The 27726-nt window shown below is 46.1% G+C and overlaps 1 protein-coding gene across 2 annotated transcripts in view; it reads left to right on the forward strand.

Annotated features, from left to right (window-relative positions):
- Window positions 1-16992, forward strand: part of SASH1 (SAM and SH3 domain containing 1) — a 161631-nt gene extending 144639 nt beyond the window's left edge. For both annotated transcript variants that reach the window (XM_090279952.1, XM_090279953.1), the window contains 8 exons: window positions 1791-1926; window positions 2727-2896; window positions 3610-3819; window positions 4579-4729; window positions 9144-9257; window positions 12927-14044; window positions 15363-15494; window positions 16638-16992. In XM_090279952.1, the coding sequence (XP_090136078.1) occupies window positions 1791-1926; window positions 2727-2896; window positions 3610-3819; window positions 4579-4729; window positions 9144-9257; window positions 12927-14044; window positions 15363-15494; window positions 16638-16901 (2295 nt within the window). In that variant the 3' untranslated portion in view covers window positions 16902-16992. The remainder of the gene's footprint in view (window positions 1-1790; window positions 1927-2726; window positions 2897-3609; window positions 3820-4578; window positions 4730-9143; window positions 9258-12926; window positions 14045-15362; window positions 15495-16637) is intronic.
- The last annotated feature ends 10734 nt before the right edge of the window (window positions 16993-27726 follow it).

The following is a 27726-nucleotide window of genomic DNA, read 5'->3' on the forward strand; positions in this document are numbered from 1 at the left end:
ACCCACAGGGAAGTCGGGGCTGTCTCCAGTGTGTCTTCCCTACGACTGTTTTCTGTATTCTTTGCTTTTCTTGTCCCTGTGGGTGTGGGAGTGATGGTGATCTATATTTCTGACCCGAAACCAAGTGAACTACACTCCCCTAGGAAGCCATTGTCATGCCAGGGAAGGCAACACCTCTAATTTAAAGCACTTACTTTAGCTGGCTTTTCCCCTAAAAGCTCATGTAAACTTAACATCCGTAGGGGTTTTCTGCTTTATGGATCATAAGCATAGAACGTTAATGTCACTTGAGCATTTTTTTCCTATAATTTTACTACTATTTACCCACCTTGTATTCTTAGCTCTCTGGTTTTTAAAAGCAGTCATTTCACCTAAGTGGAAAAAGAAAGAGAAGGAATAAGTGATCATTGTGATGCTTTTTGGGGAGAGAAGATTAATGTTGCAAGCTTTATTTTTTTAAAAACTTTTTAGTAAATATACCAACCATTCTGGTGAGGATTTTTGTCTGCTCTGTTCCTGTCATGTGCCTGTTACTTGGAATAGTACCTGTTCTTATAGGTAATCCATAAATATGTGGTGAATAAGTGAATAATTTTTAAAAGCATTTAAGAACATATAATATCAGGTGTATATTTAACAACACTATTTAAAAAATAAAAACATGTGTGCTTTTAGCAGAAGCATTTTTACAAAAGGAATTGAATTGGCTAGAGGTCTTATTTTATGATTTAGAAATAAAAGCGTACTGAAGAATTCATACTTGGTAGCTTCAGTAACTTCCAGATGACGGTACCTCTGTTTCTATAGTTTTGTTTTTGAGATGATCTGCTCCCTTTCCGTAAGTGCAAGGCTCTTCTCCGTTGGATCAGAAGCAGCTACGGCTGCTGTCCTTAAATGTTGGCAGGACCCGCAGAATCCTGTTAGAGTCTTTCCGATGAGTCGGCACCTGCAAATAAAGGTTTTGTATAGACCCTTTGGTGCTCCACGGCTGTGTAATACGCCAGGGAGGTTTCTGTTCTGGCGAGCAGGCCCTTCTCACTGCACACTTCTGAAGAGAGACATAGTCATGAGCCGGCTGTACTTCTGTGTGCCAGCGAGGGGCTGCCAGGCTGACGACATAACCACCCCACAAGGGATCTGAAAGGGGCACCACAGCTTTTTACTAGCAATACAAAGAAGTGATAGATACAACTGATCACGACTAACACCTATGCACATTTCTTTATAGACTGGAAAATGGTGTTTTTGCTCTGTATCTGGGTCATGAGTTGGTATTTCATTAGCCAGTTTCAATAATTTGTGTCACTAGAAGCCTAAGAATCTGGTCTTTTTTTTTTTTTTAAAGGAATATGCTTTTTTTTGTTGTTATTTGTTTGCTTGTTTTTTAGTGTAAATGTTTCCTTTCAGATAGATTAAATATTCCCTTACAAGTGGATTCTGCTTGATCGGCAGTTGGAGTCCTGCTTTGTTCCCAGATTGCTGAGTGTGCTAGCAGTCCCTAAGCCTTTAATGAGGTAGTCTGTCTCAGAAGTAGATAGGTTTTTCTTAGGGACTTCAAGAACTTCTATTTGAGCATGAAAAATAATTTTTAAGTGCTTAATTAATAATTATACAGGCCACAACTTCAAAACGAAGCAAGAATATAGATTAGAAAGGAGGAGAATATTGTCTGTGGCATCAAGGATGGGTATAAAAATGGATTTGCTTTAGTTGAGGGCTAAATTGCTTTGAATTGCAAAATGACAGTCATCCACTCTGATGAAACATACTTTTGTCAAACTCCATTGCAGGACACCAGCCTCGATGGGCTGCCCGGCTCCCCTCCACCCCCCCAGCCTGACAGCGAACACGTGGACAAGCCCAAGCTCAAAGCTGGAGGTTCTGTCGAGAGTCTGCGGAGCTCCCTGAGCGGACAGAGCTCGATGAGTACGTCTGCTTTGTGATTGTAGATGCTTTCCTCCGGAATCAAAATCAGACTTACTGGGTATCTGGTTTGGGCGACTTAAAGATAAGCCCGTGTTTTTATCCTTAAGATGCTCTTCCAGAGGTAGACCAACAAAATATCTGGACCTAGAGCCGTGTTTGTCCAGTAGATGCACAGCAGTGGCACAAAAGAGGGGGTGGTGAGTTTTGATTGCAGAAGATAGGGAAAGCATCTCAGAGAAAGGCTGGAGAACGGAGGAGGAGAAGTTCAAGGTCATCATAAAGATGACCAGCAAAGTAAGAGATGGGGGAAGGGAGGAGGATTATAAATGTCACCGACAACAAATGCTGGTCAGCCACTCTGTCCAATGGTGATGTCCGCAGAGTGGTAGGGGGAAAGATCCCATGGTTAAATCTACCACGTTACAAGCACTTGGCCTGGGCAAGTTACTTGACCTCTCTGAGTGTGTTTCCTCATCTGTAAAATGGGGTAAAAACTGTACGCCTGACCAATGAGGGGTCGTGAGTGTGAAGGGCTTATGATATCACCTGTATCCCCACATCGTAAAGATGGCTTGCTGGAGTCCTGCCTGTCCAATTAGGGGCTTGATGAGCAGTAACAATCAGAAAACTCAGATCCTCCCTGGACTCAGAAGCGGGTCCTGCTCTGGTCCTGACGTGGTTGTGGCTCATGATTTTGCTCCTCTGCCCTTCAGTGTCCTAACCTGCTGTTCCTTCAGTGTCTTTCAGCTTTGCTCTGTGGGAAATCTGTGTTGATCCTTCTTCCCGTGTTTCCTGTACAGGTGGTCAGACAGTGAGTACCACCGATTCCTCGACCAGTAACAGGGAAAGCGTCAAGTCGGAAGACGGTGATGATGAGGAGCCCCCCTACCGGGGCCCCTTCTGCGGGCGCGCCAGGGTGCACACTGACTTCACACCCAGTCCCTACGACACAGACTCACTCAAGCTCAAGGTGTGTCTCTGTCTGGCCTTAGACCTGGGCTCTTTGTTCTTTAAGAGGTATTCTGCTCTTACTGTTGCATGCTGGGCTACTGCGGCGCATACTGGCCAATGTCTTGGCTACCTTCCTAAGCCGGTCTCCTCTGTAGTGTAAACCAAAACAGAACCAGCCAGCATTTGGGACAGAGGCGGGTCTTGTGTTCATCCTCTGTCCTCACCACTTCATACTCCTGGCCCTGACCTCTGACCTCAGCTTCCGTCTCCAACCTCCAATTTCTGTGCTTTCTCCCGCTAAAGAAACCTTACTGCCTTCTCTGTATGGTCCGTGGTATTTGTGTGAGACAGATGTGGAGTCCTACAAAATGGATGCAGCAGTTACAGAGCAGGGATTGCCACTGGCACTTAATTCGGGGGAAATTCTCTCTCTAAGCCCTGGGAGCTCTGGATGATGGCATGGCATTCAGAGAGCCAGGCACCCCCACACAGCCACAAGCACTGGGAGGCAGCTCACCTGTGGTGCTGGAGGGCGGAGGTCATGAGGCCTCCAGCCTCCGTGGAATCCCACGCAGTCCGGAGGGTTCCATCTGGCCCTCTCCCAAACCGCCATTCATAAGGTCACTTGTAGAACCCCAGTTCTGGCCTTCGTGGTGTTTTCACACCTGCGTGGTGAACATAGCTCATCAAGTCACGATTTATGCTGAGAAATGCTTGTTCCCTGGGCCACAGAAAGGAGACATCATCGATATAATCAGCAAACCACCCATGGGCACCTGGATGGGCCTGTTGAACAACAAGGTGGGCACCTTCAAATTCATCTACGTGGACGTGCTAAATGAGGAGGAGGAGAAGCCCAAGCGCCCCACCAGGAGGAGGAGAAAAGGAAGACCCCCCCAGCCCAAATCTGTGGAGGATCTCCTGGATCGAATTAACCTGAAGGTCAGTTCCTTCCTGTTCTGGTTACACATTGTTTCCCCTTCTAAACTAAACAAGCCAACGGACACTCCCAGGGAAGGGGAAGGCGTCCTCTTATGTGGTCCAACAAGGGTGGCCATTATTGTGACGAGTAGCCATTATTCTACAGAAATAGGTAACTGGAGTCTGACGCTGCCCCTGACCTCTCCTGTGGGCATTAGCCAAGCCCCAGGTCAAAATGTGCTGTTAGCGCCCCGAGAGCAGCTTTCCACGAGCTCTGAGCTTCGAGCTCCTACCAGGAAGGGCAGGAAGCACCAAACCCTGGCTCCCTGCTCCCTCATCTCCCATGACATTCCCACCATCTAGTGAGGGGTGGGGGCTACAGCGGTAGGTTGTCTCCTCGTTGCAAAACCATCTTGTTTCTGGGGAAGTCACAGGCCTTTGTGAGTTGGATTTCAATAGCTCTGGAAATGAAAGAACAGCCTTCTCCACTGTGCGTTGTGTGGCGTCCAAGGGGTCAGCGCACAGCGAGGGCACAATTAAAACGCAAGGCAGTGGAGCCCTCTCAGCCTGTAGCGCGCATCTCAACCCATGCCTCCTGAAACGCCTGCCTGCCTCCTAAGCCATAGGACTGGGAGGCACAGAAGCTGACAAATGATACTTACTAATCTTCCAATTAGCATAGAAATGACTATGGAAAACATTGAGGGGTCTGAGGCCGGTTGTGGGTCATGGGTCACGTGGCTGTGTCTGCTGACTGCTTCTGTGTTTCTTCCCTCACAGGAGCACATGCCCACTTTCCTGTTCAATGGCTATGAAGATCTGGACACCTTTAAGCTCCTAGAGGAGGAAGACTTGGATGAGTTAAATATCAGGGACCCAGAACACAGGGCTGTTCTCCTGACAGCGGTGGAGCTGTTACAGGAATATGACAGTAAGTCCCCCCAGCCCAGGAATGGTCATTGTTAGATCTGCACATCCGGAGGTCACCAGTGGTCGTCCTGTAAGCAGCCAGCAGGTGCTTAGGTCCCTGGAGTAACTCATTTGGTCCTACTCTCTCTGGAGCCAAGGTCAATTTCGTATTATGTCAAATAGCACAAAAACAGACCTTCCTGGTGATGTGGGAGCAAGGGAAAATCTTACTGCTGATATCTTTCCTGGCGTGTGTCTTGGCAATATGATAGTTGAGGAAAATGCTGCTCTAAGTTGCTGAGAATGGAATTAATTTTCTTAAGAAACACGGTAGATGTCATGTGAGGAACTGTTGGGCTCTGTGGCCTTCCTCAGGTCATTAGGACACATGGGCGCAAAAGGGACTGACAAACTGGGAGTGCGTTGCCCAGCCAAGGGTTGATTACTTCTCAAAGCATGTGAGGAGTTCTTTTCTCATTGAATAGTTTGCCTAATGAATAAGTAAAATTCATCAGCTGCCATTAAAGAAGCAGGAAATGGCTGCAGTGACTGCGTAGAGCAGAGAATTCCACATCGCAAAGGTATGGCTGAAATGATAGCTCATTTTTATAGCCCATGAACAGAATTCGGTGGGCACACAGCTTTTATGAAGTGTATTTGAATACATGGCATCCTTTGCTCCATTAACTTAGTCTTATCTTGCTCTTTATTCTTCAGTCTGACATCAAAAATATTCCTGAAATTATTCATCACAAAGGAAGCATCATTTCCAGTTACTGAATTCAAATGCATTTTCTTTCAAGTGCTCTACTTCAGGGATATCAGTAGCTAATAGCATTTCTATTGTTAAGACACACCAAAACTGTGGTTAATGGTGGAAAAAAAATTATACGTGACTGAAGGTATCAGGCCCAGGAGACAGGGAAGCAAGTGCCTCTCAGCACAATTACACTCCTGCTTATAGTCCTCCCTCTAAATTAACTGAGAGCATGGGGGACCACACAGCGTCAGATAGGTGCCTGAACCCAAGATAAACACACCACCTTCGGGGATAGATTTGGAGGGAATTGTGTTTTATAGTGACTATCACTTAATCACCAGGTTTCTTTAGTATTAGAGGTCTCTTAGGGGTCTGTGGCCAGACTGTGTGTTAAAGAGCTTGGCCCAGTGCCCTGTGTGGCCAGCCAGCTCTGTTAGTAGCAATGAAAGCTAAATCATCTAGTCTCCGGGACCACATCTGCTCTATAAAATAGTTCATTTGCTCTTCTGAGAACAGCTGGTTTATAAGCCCTGCCCATCACGTTTCCTTTACCTTTCAGAATGTAGGAGGAGCAGCGCTAAAAACTGAGTATAACGCAGGCTCTGCTCAGTCTCTGTTCTACCTCGCTGGCTCAGGCCCGTTGTGCTTCCTCATTATCCTTCCTGGAATCATGTCCTGAGGTTTGCACGGGAGATATTTGTCAGAGGGAATCTTTGCTCATCATGATGTGCACTCAGAAGTCCAAGGAGGGCTCTTGGCTTCTTCACAAACCTCATTTCAAATGTATGCGTTGCCACCGTTGACAACATTCCCAGTGCATAAAACTGCACTTCCATTGGCTCTAAAACAAGGGCATCCAGGCCTCAGGGGTGCTAATTAGTGACAAGGCTCTGGGTCCAGATGATAAGATTTTACATTCAGTTAAATTCTGTGTTGAAGAAGTATTCTAAGTAACTGATCATTTAGAGGAACATAGTAGATGTATGTCCAACTAAATTTCTATACACTGAACAGTTTCAGAGATTTCAGAGATCTTACAAGTCTTCGAGCTCAGCTCCACAGGAGCAGGAAGCACATCTACCAGCCTGCCCCGTTGCACCCAGGCCTGGGCACTGCCAGCCTTCCTGCTGGGTTCAGTTGGAAAGACTCATTGTTCGACAGCCATTGCTTACCCTGATCCCAAATCCACTGTCCTAGGTCTGCCCCGTGAAAGCTCTCTTCCTGAAGAATGTAATTTTTTAAGAATTTTAATGAGCAGTTATTTCAAATATGCAGAAAAGTACAGAGAAAAATAAAACAGATCCACATATTCACTTCTTAAGTCCAACTAAAAGGAACATTTTTGCTTCAGTCCTTCTTTTGAAACAAAAGAAAAAAAAGAGAAATAGATGTTTCAAGCCCATTGAAAGGCCTGCTATCCAAGAATTCCATTCCTTGCCCTTTTTTCTTTCTGAGGTAAATGCTGTCATTTGGATATTCTTTTTCTGTGTGTGTGTGTATGTGTAGTTTGTGTTTGTGTGCATATGTGTGTCAAGGTGAGAGGGGGTTTGGGGGAGAGCCTTAGCCCAAGCAGAGTCCCTTCAGGGTCACGTTCGGGTCATACCCCAATGGGGTTTCAGCCCCACAATCCAATCGTCCTCCGCTCTTGCTTGATGTGAGGAATACTCATGGTCCTAGCTCCCCTTCTTTCTTCTTTGTACCTTGACATTAATTTTAGGAAGTACAGGGAGAGGATATGGCCTTGAATCTGCTACACATCTAAGGTGGGCCCCGCCTCCACATCCTCCCTGATGAAGGTCCCTGCCAAGTAGCTGCTGACTGAGAGAAAGTGACAGTAGCTCCTGGACATAACGCCCTCGGGATTTGATAAATTGAATTGTTTTCCAGGCAGTGTTTCCCTCCGCTTGGTAACTGCAGGCGCCTGATGAAGCCAGCGTCCCCACACATGCCATGTCTGCGTCTTCATGCAGTGGCAGGGGGCAAGCTTTCTGTTTTGTTCCCATTGGTCAGCACTTGGGAGTCTTGTTTTAGCTGAAGCAGGATACTGAGCTGTCTTACCAAGGACAGACTATGCTGATCCCTCTTCCTGGGTTGTAACTGATCGTTCAGAGCCCTCATTTCAGAAGTATCGTTTTCCTAAATAACATGCTAGGCCAGGACAAAGGCCACTCCAAATCCGCAGACTCTTCCACACAGTGAGGACGTCACCCTAGAATGTTCCCCTTTTTTGTGCAGGGGAGGGGTGAGGTTTGCTCTTGTGCATCCAGTTAGTTAATTTTTCATTACATCGTTGTAAAAAATAGCACTTTTTAACTTGGAGGTCTGATATCCAGACCTACTTTGCCAGGATTTCTGCCATGATTTGTGTTATCAGATGCTTTCCATTTGAGAGACACAAACAGGAAGTGGTGAGGGGACAGCTGAAACAGCTGGCACTGATGTGGAACGGCAGCACTCTGCCTTCCCACAACTTAGTTTTTTTTTTTTTTAATGACCTGAGAAAAGGCATCAGATTTCTGGTCTATGGATTTCTTTCTTCTTTGTGTATGGGGTAAGGGAAGGACAAGTGAAGAGAAAAGGAAAATAAAGTCATTCATCATGCAACTAGTTATTTTATGGAGAAAATGTTTTCTTGGTTTCTGTGACCAAGGACATAACACATACATAATAATACAAAGATGTTTTTCTGTAACCTCAGCCCCAGGTCAGGCCACATGTGCCCTTGTTGTGCAACGGGCAGAGTGACACTGTTGGCTGGAAAAGGCCCCGGGGACTTCCCACGTGACTAGCACTAGGCAGACTTGCACGCAGCAGAAACATCTGCTTCTGTTTAGAAGGGTTCCTGAGAACGAGGACGGTCACCTTTCAATCATCCACCTTATGTACTCATTACTCTGCCCCCCGGTTAGAGGGCTCCCTGAGCCTTATCCTTTGAGCAGAAATGCTGAGCCCCATCATAAAGGGAGAAGGCCGGAAGGAAAGAAAGCTCTCTGACTCAGTCCAAACAACACAGGGACGTAGCCCTGGGCTCTCGTCAGTATGGAGTTTGTGTCCCCTTTTGCTGCCTTATTTCTTTGACATAATATGAGGGCCAGCAATGTGTCACTGAGGCCAAAGATTGCTTGAAAATGGTAATAAAATTTGATATTTCATTTGACACTTTTATATTAGCTTCTCAATTTGGAAAGCATGCGACAGATAACTTAAAATGCAAATCTTAGAGATTTCTAAAAGGCGTGGGACCTAACAGCTCCTTGTGAAAGGGGCATGCTCACTCTTTGCTTCTGCGCCACGCCATGGGACCAGCCCTCAGGATGGCTCTTCCCCCACCCTCACTGTTGACACTATGCTCTGAATTCCTGTCTTGGTGACTGGGTGACTGGCCAGTCACCCTCTGAGTAACTTAAGGGCATTGACACACTCCAAATAGGTTCTCTCCATCTCCAAATTTATTTTCATGTGATACATTATTTGAAAAGAAAAATATTCTGTTCTTAATCATTATTTTTTATTTCATTTAGTTTAAAATAATTAGTGTCCTTTCGAAGTTCAAGGCTTAAAAATGTATGGTGTGCATGATAATAACTGAGGGAGGGTAAAACCGGGATCGGGTTGGCTTTGAAACCTCTGCCTTTCGTTCCCTCTGTGATTCATGCTTTGTGTTCACCTTCTGCAGGTAATAGCGACCAGTCAGGGTCCCAGGAGAAGCTGCTCGTGGACAGCCAGGGCCTGAGTGGACGCTCCCCACGAGACTCCGGATGCTACGAAAGCAGCGAGAACCTGGAAAACGGTAACGTCCGCGCGGAGAAGCTGGAGCTCGACTTCATTGCAGGCCACTTGGGCTGTTTGCTAACATCTGCGCTTTGGCTAAGGACCATCTTCCTTCCTCTGCCTGAGCTTTGGGGAAATCCTGGCACTAGAAGGAGGACTTTTTCCAGGATCATCGGTGCTTAGTTAAGATTCTTAGGAAGAGTGAAAATCCCTCAGGAACCTAGGCAACTGATGTTCTTGAGAAATGATGACAGTCGTCTTCTCATCAGTTCTCTTTCTGTCCCTCTTACGACATAAATGGAGAGTTCAAGACTAAACTTGCATGGTCCTGATACTCTCACAGTCTTAGCACCTGGTGTAGGTGGTGAAAAGAGCCATGGGGTTTGAAGTGAGGAGATCTGGTGTTTGAACCCTGAATAGAATGTTAATGAGCTGAAGACTTTGGTCAGGTTACTTCATGTCTCTGAGCCCCCTGACCTCTGAAATAGTAAAGTGAGTTTTTCTTTACAGGTTGTTGTAAGGCTTAAACAGAGCAATAATACGTTAATGATATTGAGCATTTATTGAACACTGACTATGAAACGGGCAGTGGGTTGCGTGCTTATGTATGTATTACTGATTATCACTCAGACCCTGCAAGGCATATTTTATAGATGAAAACTTTATAGCTCAGGAAGATTATATAGTAACTGAAGTCATTGTTCTTTTTTTTTTTTTTTAACAAGAAAGAAAGGCAGCACATGCCATGGGACCTCTTTGCCTATTTGTTTGCAGTATGAGGATTTGGGGGAGCCCGTGTGAGAACGTGGGGCCAGGCCGGGGCATAAAGGGTTGTTCCTTGAGTACTGTCATCATCCCTCACCTCAGTTAGTCTTCTTTCGTATGTGGAAGCCTAAGCAGGGTCGCCCTCAGTGCTGCGACCTGGCTGGGGGAGCAGGCAAGCTTTGTTAGCTCCGGGGTCCCAGTGACAGGGCAACTCTCTCAACGAAAAGATAGATTCTGGCAGCAGTCTGTCAAAGGTGACATTGTGAAAAGATCTAATTGATATTAAAGCAAAGTGAAAAGACTTGACTTGATCCAAACATTCATGGCTTCATTTTTTTGTGGAAGCCAGATATCGGAAAATAAAGGATAGATGATTGATTACATCTTAAAATATTACATTTTGCTTTTTAAAAAATCTCACGCTCTCTCACCAGCTACACAGAGCACAACTACCCACATCTAGTAGGGTCCTTCCTTCTCCTGACCTTGGGCTCAGGGTTACGGTCCCCACACTCACACCACTGGGTCAGCCCTCCGCGGGGTCTAGTTCCCGGAAGTCATTAGAGAATATGGGTTTTTGTCTCAGTTGAAGCATTGAGTCCCATACCTGTTACAAATGATGGCCTCTTTAAGTCAGGACCTTACTTATAACATAGCTCCCTAGTTATATCCACGTGGAAGACATTCGATAAACAGATTGTCAGGACAACAGGATCAGCCATACATTTCATTTGGGAGAGCAACAGAAAATGTACGATGAAGGTCTGAAATTGCTAGCAGTCTGTAATTCAAACAAACTAAAGCACTTCAAAAACAAAATCTTTTCGAAATAGATTTGACTTTTTCTTTTTTCCTTTTCATCTTTTTGCCTTTGTCCACTTAGCAGTTAAGGACATGGTACCCCCCCCCCAACCTCCCCGCCCTTTGTTTATCCAAATGTTAAACCAGGCCACACAGTTATGTCCTCGTTCTCACTAGGAAAGTATTTTCATAGAAGGGAGACATAAGTGCAAGGTGCGTTTAAAGGAGCCACTGCTTCTTCTGCAGTTCATAACTTTGTTTTTTGAACTGTGATCCGTGCTGAGGTCCTGCATTCCTCAGGGACCACGGGGTTGGGGGGTTGTTGATGGCGTGAGGGATGGTGGCCACAGAGGGTGTGGAGTCATGCCTGGGCTTTTGCCTTGAGCCACCCTGCAGCTTTGATCCATTTTACAATATAAATGAAGCTTCATTTTAAAATGACTGATTTCCACAGTCCAGTTGTCTGAAGAAGAATGATTCTGTTACCATGATGAACTCAGTGCTAACCTTTCCCTTTCTGACCTCTCTACCGTTCTAGTTTGTAGCCAGCCTCTAATGTCTGTCCCTTCTGGCTGCTGTGTGAGGTGAATAAATTCCGTCTAAAGTACTTGCAGCTGTAAAACCCAAACTGTGGGTCCCTTATGTCCTTTTCTTTATACAACAGAAACCAACACCTGGGTGTTGGGAACGATTAGGTTCGGAAGGAAAACAATTTACCAGGTAGCCTGTCCCTCAGAGTCACACAGCGGTGGCTTCTTCAGTATCTCAGGTGCAGCCGGGGACACAGCCCTCTTACTGGGAAAGAGGGCAATTCGAGGGCCGAATGTCTGGCTGTTTTCCCATCCTAACAGCCGGGAAGCAGGTGATGGGAGCTGTCGGGAAGCTCACTTGTCTGTCTCCAATAGAAGAGAAGTCTTTGGTGGAACGGGCTCAGGTGAACTCAGTACTACCGTGGGTGGCTCGGAGGTTTCCTGATGTGCCCCCTCAAACTCCCATTTATAGCAAATTAGAAGCAGCAGTAAAGCATTCCCCCGAATTACTGCTGAATGCTGGAAGGCCTTCGTGAAAAATGCTGAATAGTTTTGAGCTGCTGTTGGAACCCCATTGAGTAGCCCATGGGTTAAAATGTTTCTTGAGCGCCTGCTAAAGCAAAGCTTTTCAAACTGCTGCTTGTAATTCATTACTGGGTTGTGAAATCATTCTAGAAGGTCATAAGCAGCAGTTTTGTAAGATAAAATAGAATAGAAAATATTAGGGTACTTTTGCAGAGAGGGGGAGAAAGAGGAAGTGGGAGAGAGGGATTGATGGAAACTAAGCATTTAGCACAGTGCCTCACCCATCCATAGCCAGTACATTCTCAGTGAGGCTTATCAAGCCATAGTGGGTAATATCAATCAACAGTTGTCAAATTTAAGTACATTATGTCTGGTTGATGGTTCCCTTATTAGTCTGACAGTGTATTTTAATCAGGGCTGATGTTTCACTGGGAGTTAGAACCATGTCAATATTTTATAGATTGTCTCGGGCAAAATACTCAATTAAGCTTGTTCACTTACTTGTACCAAGGTTGTTTGACTGCTTCTAGGATTCATTTATTTTATGCACAGAACACTGAGACAGGAGGGCTTGGAGCAAGGTGTAATTTGAGAGGTCAGGGGTGACCCTTAGGGGACACCATTTATAGAACGCGTCCCGAAACTGAGTCCACCTCCCCTTGGCGACCATGACCTTAGGAAATTGTACTCACTAGGCAGAAATCCCATCCGTGTGGTTTCTGAGTGGAGTTCAGGTGATCAGCCTTCTTCCACCGTGACTGCAGCTAGGAACAGACAGGGGGCCTAGACTTACTTATTGCCTGACACAGCATACAGGTAACTAAATTAATTCAATCTCTGTGAATCTTTTACAAAGACTGGGAATTTTTTCGAAAAATAAAAACAAGACCATGATAACCCTATTATGACTCAGCGTCATACACGGTGACGTTCTGTCCTTTAGTGTTTGTAGTTCAATAATGGGATACAAGAGTTGGAGAGTTCAGTTACGGCAGCACATCTTTCTTCATCGGTTTGATTGATTCGCCCTGTAAGATGTGATTGTCAAGTGTTTCCTTATCTTGCAGGCAAGACCCGGAAAACAGGCCTTCTCTCGGCCAAGTCAACCACCGAGTCCAGCTTGAAGTCCTTCAACAGGAACCAGCTGGGCAACTACCCAACCTTGCCTCTGCCGAAGTCGGGGGACACCCTGAAGCGGGGGGAGGAAAACAGGCTGGGCCGTGGCCTGACCCCTCACACTCTCAAGCGCTGTGATCAGCCGTGTGTGACTGGCTTGAATAAGAACCGCAGAAGCCTCCCCGTTTCCATCTGCCGGAGCTGTGAGACCCTGGAGGGCCCCCAGCCGGTAGAAACGTGGCCCCGATCCCATTCCCTGGACGCCCTTCAGGGAGAGCCGGATGCTGGAAAAGACGTGCCTAGTGCAGCGACAGAACCCTCCCCTCAGATTGTACCAGAAGTGCCACAAAAGACAGCCCCCTCCGTCACCAAGGCCCCCAGCCCCAAACAAGATTCTGCCGTTGACAATGCATTGCTACTGACCCAAAGCAACCGATTTTCTGAACCTCAGAAAGCGACTACTAAGAAACTGGGTGGCTCAGGTGCAGCCCCTTCCCGTGGCCTGTCACCTCCCCCGCGTTTGCCCAAAAACTATGATGCTCAACCTCCTGGGCTGAGACACAGTTTAACAAGGACTCCTCTTGAGGGTCACAGGAAGGGACTCGATTTCGAAGAAATACATCAACCCCCGGGCACCAAAGAAGGTGAGCAGAGGGGCCTTGAGGCCAGAATGCCTGCCAGACATCCCACGCAGCCCCCGCCCGTCCCTGTCAAGAAGAGCAAGGAGCGGCTGGCCATGGCCAATGGCCTGCACCTCAGCCCTCCTGGCCCCAGCGCGCCCAGCCTGCCCCTGAAAAAGGGCGGCCCCAGCGGCCCCAGCGACTGTCACTCGCCTCAGGCTTCTAGACCTCCGTCTCGGCAGGAGCCTGGCAGCCCCCTGAGCTCCAGGCCGCCGCCCTGGCTCTCGGAGCTGCCGGAGAGCGCGAGTCTCCAGGAGCATGGCGTGAAGCTGGGCCCGGCTCTGGGCAGGAAGATCTCCTGCACTCGGGGAGTGGATCTGGAGATGCTCACTGAAGACAAGCTACGAGCTGAAGGCATCGATCTCACGGAGGAACCGTATTCTGATAAGGTATCAAAGGCCCTGGCCCCGCTTCACAGGCCTCCACTTTAATAAGCCAAGCAGCCAGGTGAGAGGAACCTCAGCTGACCCAGGAGGTCAGCCTGGAGGCGGGGGCCCCTCTGGCAGTGAGAGCACAGGGTGGCCCACAGTAGGTGCCTCTGCCACTGAGTGGTAGTACCAGTGGGAGCACAGTGTCCAGATTAAATGCAAATACAGCTTTGGGTTTTCTTTTCCTTTTTTTCCTTTCTTTCCTTCTCTCTCTCTCTCTCTCTCTCTCTCTCTCTCTCTCTCTCTCTCTCTCTCTCTCGCCTATTTATTTTTAATTTTTGGCAGCTATCCATTGCAGGGAGAACTATCGATCAGTATAGGACTGGTTCCCGAAAGGCTTGGTTCAGAGGACAGGACACACCTGAGGTCCAGTTTTCCTCTCTTAACACGTATGTTTTTAGACGTGAACAAATCCACATTTCATTTTCCTGTATGTAAAATGGAATTAATAATAACCTACATAACTACCTCTCAGAGCTATTATTAGGAGCAAGTAAAACAAATGTGAACACACTTTGAAAACTGTAGAACCCTATTCAGATGTAATAATTCTATAATTATCTTGTGTGGGTGATGGGGGAAAGATTATGTGGAAATACCACTGCACCAAAAACACTGAGCTCTATAACGAAACCTCGTTTCTCATTTGAAAAAAAGAAAGTCGATCTACCAATCCCACAGCGACTTTGAAGACAGAGAGAATAGGTACAGCCGTATGTTGCTCCTGGAAATGCACGCTCTGTTGTAATGCACCCTGGGAGTGTTTGGTATAAAATGGTTATGACCGCGAATGGCTGACAGTAACATCCTCCTTCCCCTTAATATCTAGTGAATAAACCCCTCTGAGCGGCAAGGGGGAAGGCGTCTCCTCCTCAGTAAATGCTGCCTAGCCATGTGGGCGGTTTACATCCTAACAGATAATAGCAGTAGAGCAAGAGGTTTGCCCTTCTCCCCTGCAGTCAGGAACCGTTTTCAAAAAACCATTTTGCAGAATGATCAGGTAGAGTGAGGTGAGCGCATTGCCCCTGCCCCCCCCCCCCCAAAATGTAGGGCAGTTATGTTTCAAAACATTTCCCTGGAGCTCATTACTACCTGAAACATAGTTTGAAAAGTATTCTCACTAAAACATCCTGACTATCAAGAAAATATATTCACTTCAAATAAAAACTTCAAGCACTACTTCCCAGTCGCTAAAGGTCTTGTCTTGCCTTATGGTTGCTCCTCTTGGAAAAAGATCCTTGCAGCAACGCCTGACGGTCCCTTTCTGTTCCCCACACAGCATGGCCGCTGTGGGATTCCGGAAGCCCTGGTGCAGAGATACGCAGAAGACCTGGAGCTGCCCGAGAGGGACGTCGCCACCCACATGGACCAGATCCGCGTGAAGCTGCTCCGCAAGCAGCACCGCATGGCGGTGAGCAGCCGCACCTCGGGGTCCCCCTCTCCCCGCTTTTTGAGTCCATTTAGTTCTAGAGCGTGAAGCACACTGGCAACCGCTACGTACGCAGCTCAGGGTTCCTCATAGCCATCCCTGGGGACACCGGGCGGGGAAGCAGTACATTCTTAGCCCACAAAGTTTTAAGATCCCATTTTAGAAAGAAAAAAATAAATAAAAATGAAAATTATCCACATGCCCAGCACTGAAAAAGTTCAGTCTGTCCAGTCAGTTCTCTGCACATACATCACAGTAAATGCTCAGTTTTGAAACCTGACTGTTTTGAGTCGTCAGAGCATGAATCTAGTTCTCTTACTAAAACGGTTACAGGATCAGTATTTCAAAGTGGTTTATGGTTGAATATGTCCTAGTTCAGCCAGTTCATATTGGTGAAATATTTAGGTTTCTTCCAATGTTTTATTTTCAATAATGTAGCAAAAAACACTCTTAATAAGTCTTTGTAGGCATCTCAGGTTCATTTCTGAGGCTACATTGCTTTGAGAGGGCTTGCTTCCTGAAGATGGCCCGCATTCTCAGGGATTTGCACACTTGGTAGTCAGAAAGGTGTAGCACTTGGTCTTCTTAGAAGCCAAGTGTGTTTGTGTCCCTGCCTTAGCCAATACCTGTTAGTATTGTATTTTAGATGCTTTGTAACTATGTTGATAAAATGTTTAACCTCGTAGTTGTCAATGTAGATTCAAAACACAGTGGAAAATCTACTTTATAAACAACCAGCCACTGAGTATTTAGTATTTTACTTTTCACGCTGTTGCATGGGACTGCCTCTTCAGTCTGTCACCTTAGTGATCCCTCCTTGAAGAGTATGTCACCATGCGACAAAATAGGCAGAACTATTATACTCACAGTTTGGGTAGCTGGACACCTAACGGGGTAGTTAGTTCGAATTCCGAGTACCACCTAGAGCCTCAAACACTTCCTTGAAAATTTGTCTCAAGTTTGAAAAGTCAAGAAAGACTCTTGGCTTTTGACCTGTCCTAGGATCATCACTTCCTACAGTGTGACAGTGTAATATGCTCGGAATGTCCTTTTTAGGCATCGAAGAAGCAGCCCTCCGATGGTGCGTGGAGAGTCTTCCTCCAGTCATTTTCTTTCTTTTCGCAGATCCCCAGCGGCGGACTCACGGAGATCTGTAGGAAGCCCCTCTCTCCCGGCTGCGTGTCGTCTGTGTCGGATTGGCTGATCTCCATCGGTCTGCCCATGTACACCAGCGCCCTCACAGAAGCGGGGTTCAGCACCCTGGGCCAGGTGCCTTCTCTGTCCCACACTTGCCTTCAGGAGGCCGGCATCACAGAGGAGAGGCACATAAGCAAGCTCATGTCTGCAGCCAGACTCTTCAAACTGCCGCCGGGCCCCGAGGCCATGTAGCCAGGCTTGGAATGGGCCCCCCCTGGATGAGAGCCACTCTTTCACTGTGCTTACGATGCTGATGCAATTCCTCCTTCCCTGGACATGCAGACAAGATCCAGACAAGAGGCCCAGGGTGTGGCCGAGCCTTAGCACAGGACCTGTGACCCTCTCTTTCCCAGAGAAGCCCCTTGGAGGAAGTTGGTGCGGTTCTCTTCAACCCCCCAAAGAAAAGACTAGCACTTACTTTTATTTCCAGAACATAATAGAACCAAGATGCCAACTTGCCACAAATGCCGTGCCTCCGGTCTGTCTTGGTGTGCTGGGAAGAGGGCTGGAGGCAGGGTGGGGGCAGCCTGTCTAGTTTCTGATAGTGCCCTTGACCTTCTGTCTGTCATCCTGCAGGATATCCGAGGACCAGACAGGCTTAGCTAGGCCAAAGTAACAGACTCGGGAGTGATTGTACACGGTTGCCATGCTCATTGGTTCAAAAGTAAGAAAAATCTGTCTGCACTAGAAAAAAAAAGTTCTATTCTCCTTTAGGTAAACAAGAGACATTTTAATAATTGCTTTCTAGCAATCAGCTTTTATTTGCCTTAATATAAGCTTTTAAGCAGTTATCTAAGTAGTGTTCACAACCCTGTAACCATAGTCCCAAATCTTCAGCGTAGACTGCCAGCTAATGTACCTGGGATGTTTCTAGCAAAAAAGGGACTTTTCTAAGTATCTCATTCTAACATGGCTTATTTTGTAGGAGTGTTTATCAGGCACAGATTTCATGTTGGCGTTCAATTTTTAAACCTGCTACAAATCCGGTAAAAAAAAACTATCTGAAATTCACAGAGGTATCATGTGTGTACATGTAAGTGTGTGTGTGTTGGGGGGGGTTGTTTATAGGAACTGCCTTTCATTTGACTCAGTTATATCGTGACCATGTGGGCCATTCTGCTGCAGCATTGACCTGGCCTCCTGACCATCGCCATTCCCAAATTCAGCCGTCAGCTAACACATCACCTTTGCAAAGAGTCAGTGTAAGGCTGAATTTTTCAGAAAGATGTTTTCAAAAAGGGAATTAGTTTAAAAGATGTTTTTAAAGGTTGGTTTTTTTTGTTTTTTTTCAGTTTTACCATTAAGATATTGTTTTGTTTATTTTTTTCTTTTCTTACTTAGATGATTCTTTGAATTCAAATAAAGGTTTCATTTTGGAGCCAGACAAGCCACAGTAGCCATGTATGAAGCATTTGCATACTTCCGGTTGTTTCCAGCTGATTTCAGCGTAGTCTCTGCTCTTTTAGCCTTGTGTCTGATTTTCTAGCATGCTGCAATTTATACAACTAAACCAATAAGCTTTCCATTGCTTACAGAGCGATTTTGCTCTACATTCTTATCATGGACATTATTCCAAGCATCGAATGTGATCATTTACAGTAGAAACACTTTGAACACAAAGCCTTGATCAAAACTTCTTTAATATTTTATCTAGTCACTAAAACAGATGATTTTCCCTCAGGGAAAAAACAAACAAACAAGTGGTTTCATTAATTACAAAGCCATCTTTAGCATTTGCTTTATATATTTAGATCCATGTTTCTGAGGAAAAGGACATTCTCAGGTGATATATTTTTTTCATGCTTTGGTATGCATTTTTAAATAATATATATTGCTTCAATAATACCTTCTGTAAGATCCCATGTGAAGAAGTTGTGGAAATCTAGAGTGAAAAGCAAAAGCTGCCAAATTTCTATGGCACTGTTGAGAACAGCCCGTTTTTGTCACCTTGGGTTGTCGCGTGCCTGTTAGCAGAGCCCATCTGGAAGGAGTGAGGCTGTGGGGCTCCCCTGTGACAGGGCTCTACACGGGCTTCTCAGCTGTCTTTGCAGTCACCTCAGCACGACACGTGAGAGACCCATCTCGTCGTTTAAGCTGAGCAGATGCCACACGAAAGTCACGTGGTAGGTAACAAAGGAAAGGAGAAATCCTGTGACTTTCCACGTTTTAGTTCATTTTCACCGTAACAGTTGCATTTAAGTAAAAGTGACTCCGGAAAAGGGAATTTTCTGAGCTTGAGCTTGTGAGAATGCCAAACCGTAGTTTTGTCACTCTTCTTCAGAGAGCATTGCCTTTGCAAAGAAAAATCAAATTCAGGGACCATGAATAATTGTGGGTGGTAAGGTCTTCCAAATCCGAAAGGTCTGAGGTGGTTTTTACTTTATTGAGCTTTTTTTAAGTCCTTTTTTTTTTTTAATTGTTAGTATTTGTTTGGTCTTCTTTTGCTTTAAGCTATTAATTTGATCCTAGAGAAGCCTCGGTGTTTGCGTGTGACGTTTGACTGAGGTGGTTTGGGGCCGCCAGTGGATGTTAGAAGACAGGTGGGCAATGTCCAGGTTGAATCAGTTGCACTCGGTACAGAAGGTTGAGGGGTGGAGAAAATTGTCTTTAGAAAGCACAAAAGAAACCTGGAAAGGCAGTTGGGCTCAGGTAGCGACATGTCTGTTGTATCCGTTTTTCCTTTGAAGCTGTCTAGAAGGAAGTGCAGCCGGCCCCAGCCACTCTTGACATTCCCAAATTACCAAGTAGGAGGTAGATTATTATGGCCTGCCTTAGTCTGAGGCCCTCTTCTCTGTCCCGCACCTGGGGGTGGGTGGCATTGGAGGTGACTGGTGTACTGGTGATCAGTTCCTGACATAGCAGAGTTTGCTTTCATCACTGCAGCAGCAGACATCCATTCACCAAGTCAGTGCTGCCTGTGTGTACTGTATTATTTTCAGAAAAAATAAATCTAGTAGTCTTGAGTCCACGTTATCTTGATTTTAAATTGATATAGAGAAAACAAACTGTCAAGCAAGTTATATAACAACTAACAACATTGCACTTTCTGTATATGAAATCAGTATTTAAATAACTTATTTTTCTCCATTGCTGTTTTTAAACATTGTAAGTAGCTGTAATATACCAGTACCAATATGTTCTTGCGATCGCTTCAGCCCAAGAAAGCTGTGTATTGTTTTAAAAATTGTAAAAATTATTGTGATGATCCATTTAGCAAAGAGAAAGGACAGAAGGGTTTTCCTATGTATCAAAACTTGTCTATAATTGTCATCTCTGTACCTAGGGAAAAAAAGTAAATAAATTTCTTCAGTTGAATATGCCTCTTTTGTTGTCAAACATGAACAGAAGAGTGTGGTTTAAGAACAAAATGTATTATAAAAAGAGTGGTAGCTGTATATAAGTACTCTGACACAGTGCGGATTTTCTTTACCAATTTATTGCAATTTTTTTCAAATACTGCAAAATCGAGTCACGCAATCACAGCATCTTAAACTAGAAAGATTGGTGGAAGTCATTGGTAGTATAAGCTCATCGTTTTCAGATGAAGAGTTCTGAGGCCACGTAGGTAGTTCACTTGCCCGATATTACAGTTAACAAAACCCAAATTTTCTGTTGACAGAAAAAAAAATCTAGGTTGGGATATTCTAGAAATTAATCAACTTGGCAAAAGTTCTTTTCACCATTGGGGGTAGTACCGTTGTCTTAATCTCCATGCCCACAGTCAGTTTTGTAAATGGAAAGGCTTCATGTACTCTTACAGTCGGCATTCATCTGAAGTGCTTTATTATTTTAAAGAACTAACCATACGCATCAGACCTGACTTATCTCAGGATGACTCTAAGACTCACGCTCAACTCAAAGAAATTACTTTTTTGGTTATGATTTCAAAGAAGTTTTGACTGGATTCTTGGTGTTTATTATTATTTCTAAGAAGTTTTGACTGGATTCTTGGTGTTTATTCTAACCTCGCCTCATATATGGAAACTTACGTTGCACTCCCTTAGAGGTGATAAAAGAACGTTAATGTGATTAGGGAAAAGGGTAAAGAGAAGGGTGGGGGTTATTTTTTAACTACACCCACTTGGAAGCCTTGGAATAATGGTTTTCTTTCCTCTAAGCTATGAAGACCCACTCAGAGCAAACAGCGCTTCCTTGGAGAGAGAGAGAGAGAGGAGGGATGCCCCCCTTGGGTGTAGGTCCGGGAACCTCATCAGGGGACCGTGGGCAGCATTATTTAGGAGCATTCCAGTTCATAGAACACCCCCGACCCCAACACTGAGAAAATTGAAAAGGGATTTAGCTGCTTCCTCTGGTACACTTTAATAAAAAACTCCTAAGAAATCCTATCAAACCACGGTTGAGTCAAAGGTGGAAGGACTCCAGAATATGTATGTGGGAGCCACCACAGTTAAAGCTAATCTGACTAGAATTTACTGCCATTCCATTTATCCTCGACACCTGGGCCATGAGTGTGGCCAGACCCATCGATAGCAGAGACGGATACAACGGACTGTGGGAACCACGGCTTTTCTCTCTGGTCCTCACACAGAATCAGGCTCTCAGCTGAAACGTTTGTATGGGTTTTCCTCTACCTGGATGCTCTTACCTGGCAAATCTGCAGGATGAACTGCCTCCTGTCCTTCCCCCACAGGTCTCTGCACAAAGGTGACCTCTCAGAGCCCTGTCCCGTCTGTCACCAGAAGGGCACCCTCCATAGTTTTCTCTTGACCACCGCGCCCCATTCCCGTACCTCATTTTCCCCACGGCGTTGGTCACTTTCTGACATAGTGTGCTTTATTTCTGTTACGTCTGTTGCTTATTCAGTGTCTCCTCTGGCTGCGATTTAAAGGCCAGGAAGGCACAGGTTTGCTCTCTGATGTGCATGAACACATAATACTCGTTGAATGAATGAATGACTGTCCCTGAATCACAAGCCCTTGAATCTTGAATGTTAAAGCTGGAGATGGTCTATTTTAATCCTCGCAGTTTACAGGTGAGAAACAGAGACCCGGAGAGGTAGCAGGAGCTGCTGAGGTCCTACTCGGATGGCTTGTGACAGAGTAAATGAGATCTCTACCAAGGCTTTGCTGGAACATGTCAGCAGCATCCGTGGCTTAAGAATTTCGGAGCAAGCCAGAATTTCCCAGACTGCTTCCGGCAAACAGGTTCTCGCTGAGCCAGTGGTTGCTGCAGCAAGTGGCCACCAGAGGGCACTGGTGTGCCATGTTTAGGCTGAACCTGACCGTGCAGGGCCGGAGATGAGGGAGGAATTTCTGAGGTAGGCAAGTGCTCACCAGCACAACCAGGGAAGTAGAGAGGGTGCCGCCAGCCCCCAAACGAAATGAGGCGGCGGGAGGGAGAGCAGGATCGCCATGACTCTCCCAGTTAGCAAGACCTAGAGCCCTGCCACCAAAGCACCTATTAAAACATCATTGGAGAATACTGACCCGTAATCAGTAAAACGTACAACATCTGCTTTAATAAACGTTGTGGGGCTCTTAGTTCCGTGCCTTACTGCTTCCTTTAGTTGCCAGAGCAGAGTGACTCACCTGCCGTGGCCGCACAGAGTGAGTTGGTGTCATTGCGCGCACAGGTGCCCTCCTGCCTGACTAGGAGCAAGCTGGGGGAAGGAAGTGTTTAGATGGCCTCAGAACGAAGTCCTAAACTTTAGATGTCATGAAACAAGATGGGAGACCAGGCTCATTTGTTGATTTGAATAGCATTTTATTGCTGTGGCCCAGAATAGCCTGACACTGTAAGAGCAGTGGCCACCATTCAGTCCAGATGTCCACTGAACCTTTACACTGTGGACCGCATTTTACAGCTGAGGGACCTGCAGTCACAGAGGTGTAGGTAGAAGAGGTGAGAGTTGACCTTGCTTCTTTTATTTAATTTATTATTATTATGTATTTATTTTACAGTGAGAGAGAGAGAGAAACATCAATGTGAGAGTTAAACATGAATCGGCTGCCTCCCATATGTGCCCTGACCAGGGGTCAAACCCACAGCCTTTTGGTGTGTGCATGATGATGCTCCAATCAACTGAGCCACCTGGCCAGGCTGACCTTGATCATTTAATTCTGATGCCCTTTGGCTTAACCACTACTGAGTAACTCCGTGGTTCTCAGCCTGAGCAACATGCTAAAAATCACCTAGCATATCAGTCTGGGTTCCACCAGAGAAGCGGAGGCAGTAGAAGATGCACATCATTAAGAGGTTTATCGTGGATTGCTTTTGTGAGTGCAGGGCTGGCTGGGCAAGTCCGAAGTCCATAGGGCACGTTGCCAGGACCGGGAGGCTGGAGCTCTGTCCACAGGTAGGATTTCTTCATCAGGGACACCTCCGCTCTGCTCGTGAGGCCTTTCAAAAAACTGAATCAGGCCCGCCTAGACTTGGTCTCCTTGACTTAAAGTCAACTGATTATGGACTTTCTTCACAGTTACAAAGTGCCTGATTAGTGTTTGCTTCAATAACAGGGCTGTAGCTGTGTCCGAGTTCAGGCTGCTGTCACACAACACCAAAGACTGAGCGGCTTATCAAGAGCGGACACTGATTTCTCATGTTCCGGAGGCTGGATGTCCAAGACCAGAGTGTCGATGTTGCTGGGTTCTGGTGACGGCCCTCTTCCGGGTTCCAGACTGTCAACTTCTTCTCGTGTCCTCATGGGGTGGAAAGTGAAAGCAGCACCAGCTCACTGGTGTCTTATGAGAGCGCCAGTTCCATTCATGAAGGCTCATTTAGTCCTAGTCACCTCCTCCAGTGCCCACATCCTGATGCCATCCCACTGGGGGAGGGTTCCCACATGCAAATTCCAGAGGAACACAGACACTCAGGCCATAACAGTAGCCTAGCCAAGTGGACACTAAACACGCCGTTACACCTCAAAAGCTTTGAAAAGTAGGCTTCTTGGGCCCCACCCCAGACCAACTGAATCTGAATCTCATGGGATGGAACCTGGACGTTCATTTCTTTGTTTTTGCATCGCTCCCCAGGATATTCTAACGCATGGTGCAGGTTAAGAACTTGGAGTACTGTCAGGGAGCTGGGGGGCGTTTGGAGTTTGAACTGAGCCCCCAGGACTTGGTTTACTGTGTTGGCATCGTTGTAGAGAAGACAGCATGTATGCTAGAGTTCAGGACACAAATGTCCCAAGGTAATTAGTGACTACTTGCTACTTGCCTTAAAACAGAATCAATGTGAGGTGCCATCAAGTGGCTGCTTGGGTGCCTAGTCCATCTGAACAGAGAACTACTGATCTTTTCATTCATTCATTCATTCATTCATTCATTCATTTATTTTGACAGCTTCTTAAAGTCCTGCTTAGCCAGGCTTGTAAGAGCTCAGATTCCAAACTCTGAAGGAGCTCAGACTTTCCCCAGAGTGGGAGCTCTGCTCAGAACTGAATGGAGTCATGTGGCAGAAGTCAGGGACATTAAACAGGCACTGGCCTCTCTCCTGGCATTCCTCCGTTCCAGCATGGTCTGTGTGCAGCTGGTCTGGGACAACAGACCTGGGAAAGCCCCCATTTTCGTGGACGTGGGCCTCCGTCAGAAGACCAGGTGGATATGGGGCGGAACCAGGAAAGCAGGGCTGCCCACGCTGACTTCTCCGTCGCATGGGTAGGTGGTAGGATAGGGCTTGGGATGCCACCCCTGGGCCATCACGGCATGTCAGAAGATGGGACCGACCACACCACCCACTGTCCTCTCACATAGCTCTTCTGAGGTTCACTTCAATCCTTTCCCCAGGGGCCCACGCCAATCCACACTTAGCTCCAAGAAGTCTCCTCTTGGCTTCCATCACAGGTGCCAAGTTGGAATTTCCTTTGAAGGGCTGTGTCCTGGAACAGTGGGTATTTGTAAGGTTGGAGGGAAGGAGGACAAAGGGACAGAAATTAGAAGTCGTCCTAGACCTGGGACCTGAGCCTTTGACCAGAGAGCTCCCCTCTCTCCTGATTTGGCATCATTGCCTCAAAATTGCTCACTACTTCCAGAGCAATCCGCGTGCCCATCAGGGGCCCCCTCAGAACAGCAAAGGTCCCACATCCTAGGGTTGTGGCTCCCTGCAAAGCCCTGCAGCTTCTGGTAGAGCAGGTTCAGTGCCGGCTCCCTGGACACAGGGGACAGTGTGTGAATTTCTTCCATCTTCCCAGGGGAGGTTTCTGAACGTTTTCCAGGGACCCCTTCAGCTGTGGTCTAAATCCAAGCTTTGACTTCATGCCAGGGAGGAGCGTCATTTGCTCTGGCACCTGCCTCTTCCTGTTTCATCCCAGGCTCAGAACGTATGGAATAGGACTTGGCCGGGAGGCACACCGGGGCAAATCTGTGCCATCAGCACCGATGGAGACTGACTTCCGAAGCCACCAGGACCCTGCATTCTTGCCCCCCATCCCCCCACCCCCCCAAGAATTGCTCCTCCAACGGCTTTGCGGTTGAAAAGAGCTGCCCACAAAAGAATGTCTGATGAGGGGTTCATGGTGGTTGCATCATGTTACAAATACTCAAATTTTCCTTGCAGATATTTTTCCCCTCCAAAATTAGAGGAAGTGTATAGTGTTCATTTTGGGGAATCTATTCAAAAGGTGCATGGAAGAATGATGTTCACAAATCAAGGAGGCAGAGTTTTTCTCTAGGCTCGTGGTTACCACACCCCGGGGAAGCCAAACGTGTGCCTGGTGCAGAAATGCTGGTTTTGCTCATCGCCCTCTCGAACATGTGCAAATCGGACAATTAATTCACTTTTTTAGTTTTGGCAGGGGAGGGAAGGAGGACTTGCCAGGGCCCATGACACTCCCACAGCCCCTCCCAGACATGCAGGAATTACTTGAGTGCTGTGAAGGCGACCAGTTGTGCTAGTGCCCAGGTTAACAGCTCCAGCTCCTCACTCCTTTTTCCCCAGGAAACAACGCGTCAGTAAGAAGAGATCCCAGAGGCTGTCCCTCCATCAGCGCTGGTGGGAACACCAGCACGGCTCACAGCGAGGCCTCCGCCCCCTTCACCTGCCGGACACGCCCAGGGAGCAGGGTGCTGACCCACCTGAGTGGGGACTGCATCGCTGCACAGCTCAGAGGTCCGAGTTTTTGTCAGTTTCTTTTTTTCTTTTTTAAATTATATTTTATTGATTATGCTATTACAGTTGTCCTGATTCTTCCCCTTTTGCCCTCCCTCCAGCACTCCCCACTCCCTCAGGCAATTCTCCCATCATTGTTCATGTCCATGGGTCATGCGTATAAGTTCTTCGGCTACTCCATTTCCTACACTGTACTTTACACCCCATGGCTGTTCTCTACCTACCTATTTGTACTTCTTAGTGCCCTCAACTCTCCCCCCATCCCCCCACAATCCCTCCCACCTGGCAACCATCAAAATGCTCTTCGTATCCACGATTTTGTCTCTGTTCTTCTTGTTTGCTTAGTTTGTTTTTTAGATTCAATTATTTATAGATATGTATTTTTGCGATTTTATTGTTCATAGTTCTGATCTTCTTCTTTTTCTTAAATAAGCCCCTTTAATGTTTCATATAATAATGCTTTGGTGATGATGAACTCCTTTAGCTTTTTCTTGTCTGGGAAGCTCTTTAATTGTCCTTCAAGTCTAAGTGATAGCTTTGCTGGGTAGAGTAATCTTGGCTGTAAGTCCCTGCTTTTCATGACTTTGAATACTTCTTGCCAGTCCTTTCTTGCCTGCAAAGTTTCTTTTGAGAAATCAGCTGACAGTCTTACGGGAACTCCCCCATAGGTAACTCTCTGCTTTTCTCTTGCTGCTTTTAAGATTCTCTTTTCATCTTTAACCTTTAGTGTTTTAATTATGATGTGTCTCGGAGTGGGTCTCTTTGCATCCATCTTGTTTGGGACTCTCTGTGCTTCCTGGACTTGCAAATCTATTTCCTTTACCAGATTAGAGAAGATTTCTTTCATTATTTTTTTCAAATAGAGTTCCAATTTCTTGCTTTTTCTCTTCTTTTTTTGGCACTCCTATGATACAAATGTTGGAACTCTTGAAGATATCCCAAAGGCTGCTTATACTATCCTTGCTTTTTTTGGATTATTTTTCTTTTGTTGTTCTGATTGGTTGTTTTTTGCTTTGTGATATTCCATATCATTGATTTGAGTCCTGGCTTCATCCACTCTACTGTTGTTTCCCTGCAAATTGTTCTTTATTTCAATTAGTGAATCCTTTATTTCTGACTGGATCTTTTTTATGCTGTTGGGGTCCTCACTAAGTTCCTTGAGCATCTTTATAACTAGTGTTTTGAATTCTGCATCTGATAGGTTGCTTATCTACATTTCACTTCGCTCTTTTTCTGGAGTTGTGACCAAGATGTAGGCAGAATCACGTGACCCCTCCACCCAAAACTATGAAGTACATCATTGTGTTCTCACGTGAGCAAGCACTGTGAGGCTGGGAACTTCCCTTTTCCTCACTTTTAAGGCCACGTGGGTTTGTGTTTTGCACGATACCCTGTGCGGGAGGCAGGGACTATGATGAGGACAAAGTGAGAGGAGCAGCAGAGGCCTTCAGTGGGAGTCACCCATGGCTTCACAGACAGCATTGTATGTGCATTGGGATGGCTGGTGTTGAGATGATAATCTTCCTGGCCTGAGCCTCAGAACTACCTTCCTGGGGCATAGAGAGGTCTCGTCAACCTCATTTGCTGCAATTACCTCTTGACAAGGACTTCTAACTCAGATGGCCCATAAACTGAAAAAGAAGAACCACATCCTTTTATTCTCCCAGTAACTTTAACTGAACTTTAGCATTTTCTTCTATTATAAATGCAAGGAACACCATCAGTAATAGTACCGTCTGTAACATTGTCACCGATACAAGCTACAGGTATTTTCATATCACTTCGCAGTGGTTACAGGTATCCCATAATGTGTTTTTAAGTCACTGCTACTTAGAAATAAGGTAGCTATTAGACTCACTGGGAGATCTTGTTTTTTAATGCATTGATAAAGACTTACCTGTGTTACATATGTATTAGTCAGGGCTCTCTACAGAAACAAAACCAATAG

The sequence above is a fragment of the Furipterus horrens genome, unplaced genomic scaffold (assembly GCF_987537825.1).
Source record: "Furipterus horrens unplaced genomic scaffold, mFurHor1.1.pri manual_scaffold_6, whole genome shotgun sequence".
In the NCBI taxonomy this organism is placed as follows: domain Eukaryota; kingdom Metazoa; phylum Chordata; class Mammalia; order Chiroptera; family Furipteridae; genus Furipterus; species Furipterus horrens.